The 12,976-nt window shown below is 42.1% G+C and overlaps 1 protein-coding gene and 1 pseudogene across 3 annotated transcripts in view; one reads left to right on the top strand and one right to left on the bottom strand.

Annotated features, from left to right (window-relative positions):
- The window catches only part of CMTR1 (cap methyltransferase 1), a 59,682-nt gene that overhangs the window by 16,434 nt on the left and 30,272 nt on the right, over positions 1-12,976 (top strand). For all 3 annotated transcript variants that reach the window (XM_070418656.1, XM_070418654.1, XM_070418655.1), the window contains exons 4-5: positions 9,099-9,257; positions 12,037-12,129. In XM_070418656.1, coding sequence (XP_070274757.1) covers positions 9,099-9,257; positions 12,037-12,129 — 252 coding nt within the window. The remainder of the gene's footprint in view (positions 1-9,098; positions 9,258-12,036; positions 12,130-12,976) is intronic.
- Positions 1,081-1,225, bottom strand: LOC139013390 (small nucleolar RNA SNORA48; annotated as a pseudogene).

Raw genomic sequence — 12,976 nt, 5'->3', positions numbered from 1 at the left:
CACCAGCAGTGCACGAGGGTTCATTTTTCTCCACATCCTCCCCAGCACTTGTCGTTTGTTGATTTGTTGATGATAGCCATTCTGACAGGTGTAAGATGGTACTACATTGTCGTTTTGATTTGCATCTCTTGGATGATTAGTGACTTTGAACATGTTTTCATATGTCTTTTGGCCTTTCTTCTGTCTTCTTTTGAAAAGTATCTATTTAGGTCCATTGCCCATTTTTTGATTGGGTTGTTTATCTTCCTTTTGTTAAGTTGTATGAGTTCCCTGTAAATGTTGGAGATTAAACTCTTATCAGTGAAAACATTAGCAGATATGTTCTCCCATGCAGTGGGCTTTCTTGTTGTTTTGTTGATGGTTTCCTTTGCTGCGCAAAAGCTTTTTATTTTGATGTAGTCCCATTTGTTTATTTTCTCTTTAGTTTCCATTGCCCTATGAGCAGTATCAGTGAAAAAATTGCTTCGGCATATGTCTGAGATTTTGCTGCCTATGGATTCCTCTGGTATTTTTATGGTTTCCTGTCTTATGTTTAAGTCCTTTATCCATTTGAGTTTATTTTTGTGTATGGTATAAGTTGGTGGTCTAGTTTCATTTTTTTGCATGTATCTGTCCAAATATAAATTTCCCAACACCATTTATTGAAGAGGCTGTCTTGATTCCATTGTATGCTTTGTCGAATATTAATTGAGCATAGTGGTTTGGGCCGATTTCTGGGTTCTCTGTTCTATTCCATTGGTCTATATGTCTGTTCTTGTGCCAGTACCTGACAGTTTTGAGAAGAGTGGCTTTGTAATACAGCTTGATATCTGGTATTGAGATCCCACCTACTTTGTTCTTTTTTCTCAGGATTGCTGCAGCTATTCGGGGTCTGCCATAGGTATTTTAATAGGGATTGTGTTGAATCTATAGATTGCTTTGGGTAGTACGACATTTTAATGATGTTAATTCTTCCTGTCCATGAACACGGATATATGCTTGCACTACTTGGTATCTTCCTCTATTTCTTTTACCAGTGTCCTACAGGGTTTGTTTGTTCTTGTTTTTTTTTTTTTTTTTTTTTTTTTTTTTTTTTTTTTTTAATGTGCCTCAGCCATGAAACAGCTCTGGCCAGCAAGACAGGCATCAAGCTAGGATGAACTAAGGATTGCATGTTTGCTTTGCCCCTGATTGATATAAGAGCAACACCACCCATCAGGTGTCTCCTTGCCCATTGCCAGGGGGTTATCCTACAGTTTTATGAGTAAAGGTCTTTTATCTCCTTGGTCAAGTTTATTCCTAGGTATCTTATTTTGTTGTTGTTGTTGCAGTGATAAATAGGGGTGTTGTTTTTAGTTTCTCTTTCTGAGAGCTTAATGATGTGTAAGAATGCCATTAATTTCTGGATGTTAATGTTGTATCTTGCTACATTGCCAAATTCATTTATTAAATCTAGTAGTTTTTTGGTGGAGTCTTTAGGGTTTTTTATGTACAATATCACATCATCTATGAAGAATGATGGTTTTACTTCCTCCTTTCCTATTTGGAAGCCTTTTATTTTTTCTTCTTGTCTGTTCTCTGTGGCTAGGACTTCCAGTACTATGTTGAGTAAGAGTCGTGAAAGCAGACATCCTTGTCTTGTTCCTGATCTTAAAGGAAATGCTTTTAGTTTTTGCCCATTGAGTATGACGTTGACTGTAGGTTTTTCATATATGGCCTTTATTATGTTGAGGTGTGATCCCTTTATTCCCACTTTGCTGAGTTTTTATCATAAATGGGTGCTGGATTTTGTCATTTGCCTTTTCTGTGTCTATTGATATGATCACACGATTTTTATCCTTCATTTTGCTTATGTGATGTATCACATTTATTGATTTGTGAATGTTTATATCAGCCTTGTATTCCTGGAATAAATCCCACTTGGCCCTGGTGTATGATCTTTTAATGTACTGCTGGATCCTATTTGCTAATATTTTGGTGTATGATCATTTAATGTACTGCTGGATCCTATTTGCTAATATTTTGTTGAGGATTTTAGTATCTATGTTTGTCAGGGATATTGGCCTGTAATTTTCTTTCTTTGGAGTGTCTTCATCTGGTTTTGGAATTAGGATAATGCTGGCCTTGTAAAAAGAGCTTGGAAGTCTTTCTTCCTCTTGAATTTTTTGGAATAGTTTGAGGAGGATAGGTGTTAGTTCTTTGAGTGTTTGGTAAAATTCTCCCATAAAACTATCCAGTCCAGGGCATTTGTTTGTTGGGAGTTTTTCTTCTTTTTTTTAAATCCTCACCTGAGGCTATATTTTCCATAGATTTTTAGGGAGGGACAGAGTGTGTGTGTTTGTGTGTGTGTGTGTGTGTGTGGAGAGAGATAGAGAGAGAGAGGGAGAGAGAGAGAGAGGGAGAGGGAGAGAGAGAGAGAGAGAAAGAGAAACATCAATCTAGGAGAGAAACACATTGATTGGTTGCCTCCTGTACCTACCCTAACTGGGGATGGGGATGGAGCCTGCAACCAGGTACGTGCTTTTACCCTGGAATCGAACCTGAGACCCTTCAGTGCCCAGCCAGGCCGACACTCTAACCACTGAGTCACACCAGCCAGGGCTACTGGAGTTTTTTTATTACTGCTTTAATTTCAGTAGTTGTTATTGGTCTATTCAGGTTTTCTGGTTATTCCTGATTGAGTTTTGGAAGATTGTATGTTTGTAGGAATTTGTCCATTTCACCCAGGTTGTCCAATTTGTTGACATATAGTTGTTCATAGTATGTTCTTACAGTCCTTTGTATTTATGTGATGTTAGTTTTTACTTTGTCTCCTCCATTTCTGATTTTATTTATTTGGGTTCTTTCTCTTTGTTTCTTGATGAGTCTGGCTAAAGGTTAATCAATCTTGTTTATATTTTCAAAGAATCAGCTCTTGGTTTCATTGGTTATTTCTATTGTTTCTTTGTTTCTATGTCATTTATTTCCACTCTAATCTTTATTATTATCATTCTTCCTTCTTCTAGGTCTGGGCTTTTTTTAAAAAAATAAGTTTTTATTGATTTTATAGAGAGAGGAAGGGAGAATGAGAGAGAGAGAAACATTGATGAGAGAATCATTTATTGGCTGCCTCCTGCATGCCCCCTACTGGGTATCAAGCCCACAATGCAGGCATGTGCCCTAGCCAGGAATCAAACTGACAATCTCTTGGTGCATGGGGTGATGCTCAACCAACTGAGCCACGATGGCCAGGCACTCTAGGCTTTTCTTATTGTTCTTTTTCTAATTATTTTACTTATAGGGTTAGAGTGTTTATTTGAGATTGTTTCTTGTTTCTTTTTAGGTAGGCCTGTAATACAATGAACTTTTCCTCTTGGGACTGCTTTTGCTATGTCCCACAGATTTTGGGTGTTCATTTTCATTTATTTCCAGGAAGTTTTTTTATTTCTTCATTGATCTCTTTGGTAACTCATTCATTATTTAATAACATGACATTTAGCCTCCATGTGTCTGAATGCTTTTGAGTGCTTTTATTGTATTTAATTTCTAGTTTCATGCTACTGTGACCTAGAAGATGCTTGATACAGTTTCAGTTTTTTTGAACTTGAAGACTTATTTTGTGTCCTGACATGTGGTCTATCTTTGAGAATGTTCCATGAATATTGAAAAGAATGTATATTCGGCTGCTTTGGGGTGAAATGTTCTGTAAATACCAATTAAATCCATCTGGTCTAAAGTGTTGTTTAAGGTCGCTGTTTCCTTGTGATTTTTTTTTTTGTCTGAAAGACCTATCCAGTGATAATAGTGGGGTGTTAAAATCCCCTACTATGGCTGTATTGCTGTTAATCTCTCCCTTAAAGTCTTCCAGTAGTTTATTTTTTTTATATATATTTAGGTGCTCCTTTATTAGGCACATATGTATTTACCAGGGTTATATCCTCTTATTGGTTAGATCCCTTTAGTATTATGTAGTGATCTTTGTCTCTTAGAAATTTTTTTTCTGTCCCTTCACTTTTATCCTGTGTGAGTCTTTTGTTGTGAGGTGGGTTATTTGTGGATAGCACATGTATGGGTCATGTTTTCTTATTCTTTGAGCTACTCTCTGTCTTTTGATTGGAGCATTTAATCCATTTGCATGTAATGTTATTAATAGGTACTTATTTATAACTGTTTTTATTCTTTACTCCTCTCTCTATTTCTTCTTCTTACAGCACTCCTTTTAACATTTCTTACAGTTCTGGTTTGGTGGTAATAAAATCCTTTTGCCTTTTTATTTTTGGGGAAGTTCTTTATTTCACCTTCAATTTCTTCATTTCTTTTAAAATACATTTTTTATATGTTTTTATTGATTTCAGAGAGTGGAAGGGAGAGTGAGAGAGAGAGAAGCATCAATGATGAGAGAGAATCTGCTGCCTTCTGCACACTCCTACTGGGGATTGCACCTGCAACCCGGCATGTGCCCTGACAGGGAATTGAACTATAATCTCCTTGTTCATGTGTTGACGCTCAACCACATAGCCACACTGGCTGGGCTCATTTTCAGTTTTGAATGATAGCCTTGCTGAATAGAGTAGTCTTGGTTTCAGATCCTTGCTTTTCATTACTTTGAATTCATGCTGTTCCCTTCTGGCCTGTTGTGTTTCTGCTGAGAAATCTTCTGACAGCCTCATGGGAGCTCCCTTGTAGATAACTGACTGTCTCTCTCTTGCTGCCCTTAAGATTATCTGTCTTTATTTTTTTAAATTAAATCTTTATTGTTGAAAGTATTACATATATATCCCCCCTTTGATCCCTTCCAGCCTGCCCCATTCCCTACCCTAGGCCTTCAGCACCCTATTGTCTGTGTCCATGGGTTATGCATATATGCATACAATATCTTTGGATGATCTCTTCCCACCCACCTACCCTCCGAGTTCCCTCTGAGATTCGATAGTCTGTTCCATGTTTCTGTGTCTCTGGTTCTATCATCAGTTTATTTTTTTCATTAGATTCCACATATGAGTGAGATCATGTGATACTTGTCTTTCTCTGACTGGCTTATTTCACTTAGCATAATAAACTTCAGGTCCCTCCATGCTGTCTCCAAGGGTAAGAGATCCTTCTTTTTTACTGCTGCATAGTATTCATTGGTGTAAATATACCACAACTTTTTTATACACTCATCTACTGATGGGCACTTGGGCTGTTTCCAGATTTTAGCTATTGTAAATTGTGCTATGAACATAGGGGTGCATACATTCTTTATGATTGGTGTTTTGGATTTCTTAGGATATATTCTTAGAAGTGGGATCACTAGGTCAAATGAAAGTTCCATATTTAATTTTTTTAATGTATTTTTTTTAATTGATTTCAGAGAGGAAGGGAGAGGGAGAGAGATAGAAACATCAATGATAAGAATCATTGATTGGCTGCCTTCTGCACATCCCCGACTGGGGATCAAGCCCACAACCCAGGCATGTGCCCTTGACTGGAATCGAACCTGGAATCATGCCGGGGTCCAGCCCCAGGGGTCCAGGGGTTCCCAAAGGTGTGGACGGAGTCAGCGAAGAACGTTTTACACGGAGACAGCATTCAGAACTCTCTAGCTCTCTTTAGTCTCCATGGATCTTCCTGTGTCTGGCTGAGGCCACAGAGAAAGATCCTGAGGCAAACTGAGCCTTTATTTTATAGTCAGAGGTAAACAAGGTAGTGGTTACCAAAGTTACACTGTTCTTGTGAGTTTCACTTGTTTTTGTTCTTGTTCCTGCTGCACTTCCCTCAGCCCATTAGCTTCCCAGATAAGATCTAGGGAGCATCATAAGGTCAAGCCTAATTATGCTTAAGAGGACTGTGCCCTCTAAGCTGGGACTTGTTTGTGACTTTGCCAACAGGTCAGTCTGAGGTTTAACCCTATAGCAGCTCCCCACAGAATCCTTCAGTCCCCAGGCCGAAGCTCTATCCACTGAGCCAAACCAGCCAGGGCCACATTTAATTTTTTGAGGAAACTTCATACTGTTTTCCACAATGGCTGCACCAGTCTGAATTTCCACCAGCAGTATTCTAAGGTTCCTTTTCTCCACATCCTCGCCAGCACTTGTCATTTGTTGTTGGTAGCCATTTTTTTTAATATATTTTATTGATTTTTCACAGAGAGGAAGGGAGAGAGATAGAGAGTTAGAAACATCGATGAGAGAGAAACATCGATCAGCTGCCTCCTGCATATCTCCCACTGGGGATGTGCCCACAACCCACGTACATGCCCTTGACCGGAATCGAACCTGGGACCTTTCAGTCCGCAGGCCGACGCTCTATCCACTGAGCCAAACCGGTTTCGGCGCTGGTAGCCATTTTGACCGGTGTGAGTTGATAACTCGTTGTTTTATCTCTCTATCTTTAATGTTTGCCATTTTAATTATGATGTTGTCTTAGTGTGGGTCTCTTTGTGTTCATCTTGATTGGGGCACTTTGTGCTTCCTGAAACTGTGTGACTTTTTCCTTCACCAGATTAGGGAATTTTTCTGTCATTATTTCTTCAAACAGGTTCTCTATCCCTTGCTCACTTTCTTCTCCCTCTGATTCCCCTGTTGATATGAATGTTGTTACATTTCATGTTGTCCCAAAGTTCCCTTAAACTATCCTCGTGCTTTTATTTTTTTTCATTTTTTTATTCAGGTTTGATTTTAACAAATGTGTCAGGGTGAGAGCCCACAGGAAGGGGTGAAGCCCATGGGGGCAGGGCCCTCCCAGATGCCTGAGGAGGGGGGCAGGTCCCCTTTCCTCTCCTCCTCTTCCCTCTCCTGCTAAAGGGATTTGGGGAGAGACATAGGCATGGGGAAGGAGCTGGTCCCTAGTCTGTGGGGGTGGTGCTTGGGGTAAAGGGCTATAGGAACAGGGACCAGACCAGGGATTGGGGGGGGAGGGCGCATGGACCATTTGCCAGAATCCACAGCTGATTCCAGAATTTAAAAAAACGAACAACAAAAAACCTAAACCACAAGCAGCACCCACCCCATCTCCCCCACAAGGGCTGTAGTGTGAGGGGAGAAGAGGAAGGCAGCTTCACCAAGGCCATGGCTCACTCACTCCTGGCCAAGGGAGCAGGGTGAAGGGCAGGGGCTCCCCAACAGATTGAGGGGGTGGAGGAAACCAAAATAAAACATCAAATAAATTGTGTAGGAGTCCAGCCAAGAGCCCGGGCCAGAGCTGAGCCAGGCTGGGGGATCTGCCTCAGAGGGGGGTGGGGGGCGCGCGGAGGCAAGCGCAAGCCCAGGCCGCGCGCCGCCACCGCGGAGGCCAGCCCCCGGATCTATCCTCCTGCTTTTAAATTCTTTTTTTTGCTTTTGCTGCTCTGATTGAGTAATTTTTTTTCTACCTTGTCTTCTAATTTACTGATTAGATCTTCCACTTCCTCTAATGTACTGTTTATTCCTTCCAGTATGTTCTTTATTTCAGCTATGTCTTTTTATTATTGTTTTTTTCTCATCGGAGGACATTTCTTTTCTATTGATTTTTTAGAGAGAGTGGAAGGTAGGGGGAGAGACAGGGAGAGAGAAACATCGATGTGAGAGAGACACATTGAATGGTTGCCTACCACATGTGCCTTGACCAGGGCTGTGGATTGAGCCTGCAACCGAGGTATGTGCCTTTGACCAAAATTGAACTCATGACCCTTCAGTCTGTGGTCCGATGCACTAACCACTGAGCCAAATCAGTTAGGGATATGTCATCCTTCATTTTTGACTGGTTGTTTTTCAGGGTTTCTATGCCCTGCTATTGAGCATTCTCTCTCTCTCTCTCTCTCTCTTAAATCCTCATCTGAAGATACGTTTATATTGATTTTAGAGAGAGAGGAAGGGAGAGGGAGAGAGTGAGGGAGAAACGTTGATTGACCCAAACCCACAACCTGGGTATGTGCCCTGACCAGGAATCAAACCCACAGCCTTTCAGTGTACAGGATGATACTCCAACTGAGCCACACCAGCCAGGGCTGTTGAGCAGTCTTAAAACCATTACTTTGAACTCTGTTTCTGATAAATTTCTTGCCTCCATTTCATTTAGCCCTTTTTTCTGCAAATTGTTCCTGTTCTTTCATTTGGGGCCTGTTTCTTGTTTCCCTATTTTTCTGTTTCTTGGTTTCCCCATTTTTGCTGTTTCTTTGTGTTTTGTGTATTTGGATGGGACTGCTATGACTCCCAGTCTCGGTGAGGTGTCCTCTTTGTAGTTGGCATCATGTGGAACCCAGTCGTGTAGTCTCCTCCATCTTCTGAGCAGGGTGCTCTAGGAATGTCCCTTGTGTGTGTCGTGTGGGTTCTTTTGTTATATTTGGGTCTTGATTACTGGTGACCTTTTCATGGGAGGGCTCAGTCCTCAGGCTTGCTGACTGTGAGGCTCAACCCTGACCACATCATGCCAACTGTTACACAGGTGCTGACAGAACAAAACAAGTCAAAACAAGACCAAACCAAAAACTTCTAAACAGCTATATCTTTTAGCAAGAATCTGAAGAAGTTCCATTTTAAATTATGTTCTCTTTTATCAACTCTACTGTAGATCTCACTTAATCAGACACATTAGCTGGAAGGGTAAGTTGTACAAATGTCCAGTGACATTCATTAGGTACCCTTGGTACTTTTAATTACAGCTGTGAGGGTCCTTCTTATTTATCCAACTTCTGGCTGCCCTAGACTTTCACCTCCAAAAGAGACAGCCATTGGACCCACAGTTAAACTGCAGTTTGTTTGTTTTTTATTTATGCTTCTTTTCTTTATTAGGCTAGAAGGAAAACTTTAGGCCTTACTTTTTAAAATCTTTTTTTTTTTTTAAATTGACTTTAGAAAGAGAGGAATTGAGAGGAAGAGAGAGATAGAAACATCAATGGTGAGAGAGAATCATGGGTTGGCTGCCTCCTTTATGCCTCCTACTGGGGATTGAGCCCACAACCTGGGCATGTGCCCTGACCAGGATTTGAACCATTGATCTCCTGGTTCATGGGTCGACACTCTACCACTCAGCCTTACTAGCTGGGCGAGGCCTTACTTTTTTATATTTTTTAGGGTTTAGCAGAATGTCTGGCACATGATAAGGGCTACATAAATGTCTGTATAAAATGCTCCGTTTTATCTATTTGTTTATATAAATGCACCATCGTTTCTCTCTTTCAGGCCAAGATGGGCTTCAGGGAAGGTGAAGGATTGGGTAAATACAGCCAGGGTCGGAAGGACATCGTTGAGGCCTCTAATCAGAAAGGTCGAAGAGGCTTGGGTCTGACGTTGCAAGGCTTTGAACAGGAGTTGAATGTGGACTGGCGAGATGAGCCCGAGGTAAGTGGTGTGGGGAGGAGAAGGCAGAAAGCCACTTGAGTTTTTGGGTGCATGCCTTTAAGTTGTCACATTGACACACTAGAAGTCTCCAGAGGCAGTTTGATCAGGGTGGTTAGTGAGGGTTGAACTAGTTTCTTACATGGAAGGTTCTGGGGCTGTTCAGAATGGAAAACAAGTCTGGGGGAGGGGGAATGATAGGATGTGGATTTGTTTCCTGTTGCTTCGTATAGGACTATCTAAGACCAATGGGTGGAAGATACTGGAAGGCACGGTTTGCCTCCACAAAGAACCTTAATACAGCTTTTCACTAGTGACTAAGATACCTCACAAGGTAGTGAGCTTCCTCTGCTGAAACGGTTCAAGTGGCCGATTGAGGACCCACGTTCCCATTGTATGAGTGATTGGATTAGGTGCCATGTAAGGTCCTTGAACCTCTAAGCAGGTGTTTGCTTATGCCATATGGCTTTTTCATTGTGGATTTAGTCTGCTTACCTACTTGGGTACCTGTTTGTTTTACCCTGAATACCCAAAGAGACTCTTATTCCTTTTCACGGTACAGATAATGTTGTGATTTTATTTTTATTCATTTATTTATGTCCTGCCTTATTCCACAAAGGATTTGAAGTAGGTATAATAAAAGCCCCTAAAAATAATGATGTAGTATTACCAATATGGAGTTGAAACTAGAGGAAATAGAAAACAAATGTCTAGTCTTCTACATAGTTGCTGTAATTTAGCTTCAGATGTGGTTCTGAGCTCTGGAAAATTGATATTTTATTTGTCTCTCTGATGCTTCAGTTCAGGAAAATCTCCCATCAACCTGTGCATGATAAAAGCCTAATACGGCTTCAGTGTAAGAAGCTGACAAGCCAAGAGCTAATGGGTTCTGATGTGGTCCTGCTGTGTTGCCTTGTAGTTGGGAGGAGACGAGACCAGCAGAATAGCAGATGAGACAGTGCAGAATAGGGTAAATATTTGTAATTGGGTGCTAGATGTAGGTTTTCACCTCAGAAATGCTTCGTGCTTTCTGTGTCCTCATTTGTGTGAAAACAAGTAAAAAGCCCCAATTCTCTCAGTGGAACAGAATTAGAGCTAACTGCTAAACTTGAGATACGAAATTTGCCCATAAAATTTCTGCTTTTAATGGAGACAGGCCATTGAAATTCCTTTTTGAGACAAGGGTGTTCTAATTATCATCTACCATAATTCAGTTTTTCTCTTACAAAAGATGCCGTATCTTTTGGTTAAGAATGTGTCTTAACTGTTAGATGGTGGTCACCTCTTTCAGGCAGATGAGTCTGAGTGGCCTGAGGTGACTCCTGTTCCTAGAGTCACTACAGGAAGGTGCTTAGTGACTTCTGTAGCCAGGATGGAGGGAGAGTGCAAAGTTGGAAGCTTCAGACAAAGTCCACTTTGCAGGTAGCCTTATTATATTTAGACTTCCATGGGGAGATTGAATTTTCTTTTTATCTCTATAGGGGTATCCAAAGTATATATGAGTTGCTTTTTAAAAAATATATTTTTATTGATTTCAGAGAGGAAGGGAGAGAGAGATGGAAACATCAATGATAAGAAAGAATCATTGACTGGCTGCCTTCTGCACGTCCCCTACTGGGGATTGAGCCCACAACCTGGGCATGTGCCCTGACCAGGAATCAAACCATGATCTCCTGGTTCCTAGGTCAACGCTCAACTATTGAGCCACACCGGCTGGGCATAAGTTGCTTTTTTAAAAAAAAGAGTTTATAATAAAAATCACAACCAGGTATGCTTAAAGGTGATGGATTTGACCAAGGAGAGAAGCCATGATTCACTGCCTGATTCATTGACAAAAGGCTTCAGTAATTTTTCTTTTAATCTTTTCTCTGTTGATGGTGGTTGGTTTGCCCTTCAGACCTTGCATTGTGATACCATTTTATGCCTTTCAGAGCATGTAATATTACCTTTAACCACATTGCTTCAATTTGCAATGGTGAGTCTCTTCTCCACACTTGCTCAGGAGGGAATGTGTAAAGCTGCCATGCAGGTTAGCCACCTGTTAAAGTTTCATAATCCATGTCTCTCTAGCCCAGTGAACGTAGCCCTGGCTGCACATTAGAATCATTTGGGGACTTCTAACAATGCAATTATACCCAGTTCCCACCTCAGATCAACCGAATCATATATTCTGTGGGTAGGCCCCAGACACCAGAACTTTTTAAAAGGACTGCAGATGACCCCAATGGATAGCAGGGTGAAAACCACTGTTTCTGCTTGATAAGGAAATTATGAGGAAGTAGTTCATTAGAGGTGCTAGTTTCTGCCCTATCTTGAATGAATGGGTGGGAAATCCTATTTATTTTGTGAGTAACACTTTGATAGGCATCAAGAGGTGAGATTCATTGCTTAGTGTCTTCCTGATGTGATTACCTATCAGAGACACATATCTTATCCCCACTGCTCTGTATCCCCCCTGCCTCTTGGGACAAGGACTATGTCTTTTTTAACTCAGTGTCCATAATAGGTATTCATAAAAAATATTGAAACAAATGAAAGATACTTTGAAGGTTTGGGAAGTTTCCAGGGACTGAAACCAGAATTGGACCTGGCCTTCAGAAGTTAAACTTGAGAATTCCAGCTCTCAATTTTCACGTCTAACAACTTCCTTTGGTCTCAGCTTCCTGGACTCTTTCCACTCTGTCAGAGTCCCTCCTGATTGTTTTGGGGAAGCCCTGGTGAGATGAGGCATAGTTCTGAGGGCCTGTCTTACCTGACTTAACTGCCTCTCTTTTGTTTGTAGCCCAGTGCCTGTGAACAGGTGTCATGGTTCCCAGAATGTACCACTGAAATTCCCGACACTGAGGAAATGAGCGATTGGATGGTTGTGGGAAAGGTAGGATTTCAGGAAAATGTACCCTAAAATTGTTGGCACTTATCTCCTGACTTTTCTCTTCTTCGAGTTGGTATGTATGTTTTTATACACTAGAGGCCTGGTTCGTGAAAATTCGTGTACTGGGGGTGGTCTCTCAGCCTGGCCTGCCCCCTCTCACAGTTCGGGAGCCCTCAGGGGATGTCCTATTGACGGCTTAGGCCCCCTGGGGAACAGGCCTAAGCCGAAGTCTGGCCTCCATCTGTGGGAGGCGACTGGGCCGATCAGGGGAAGGTGCTTCCCTGATCACCCAGCTGCTGCTGCCACTGCTGGCTGCTGCAGCTGCTGGTCCTTGGCCCTTGCTTGTTAGCACTGGCCCCGCCCCCCGCCCACTGGTGGGTGGGGGGCGATCTGGGGCCAGGCCAGCTGGGGGAGGGTCTGTGGGAAGTTGAGGCACAACAGGTTGCACCCCGTCCAGCCTCTGTGGAGGCGTGGCACCAGGACCAGGCCTGCACTGCTGCCTCTGTGGCTGCCTCTGCGGAAGGGGCAGCACTGGGACCGGGACTGCGTAGCCGCCTCTGCGAAAGGAGCTGCGGCCGCTGCCTCTCCTGCGCTGTTGGCCCTCGGCCCTCGCAGCCCTGCGGCTTTGTCTGGAAGGATGTCCGGTCTATCCGGTCTAATTACCCTTTTATTAGTATAGATGTGAAAAATGTGAATCTGACCATTCTGGCAGGAATCAAACTGTGTGTTAAGATGGTGTGTCAGTGGCTTTATAGATATGCCCCTGGGACATATGGCAGAGAGGTTTTTTCTCCTAGTCATTCAGCTTGCAAGACAACACAGAATGCACAACTTTTATCTTCCTCACTGG

This window comes from Myotis yumanensis, unplaced genomic scaffold (genome assembly GCF_028538775.1).
Source record: "Myotis yumanensis isolate MYYU_CA2020_CCGP unplaced genomic scaffold, mMyoYum1.0.hap1 SCAF_6, whole genome shotgun sequence".
Classification (NCBI taxonomy): Eukaryota; Metazoa; Chordata; class Mammalia; order Chiroptera; family Vespertilionidae; genus Myotis; species Myotis yumanensis.
This window is presented reverse-complemented; position numbering and strand designations above follow the sequence as displayed.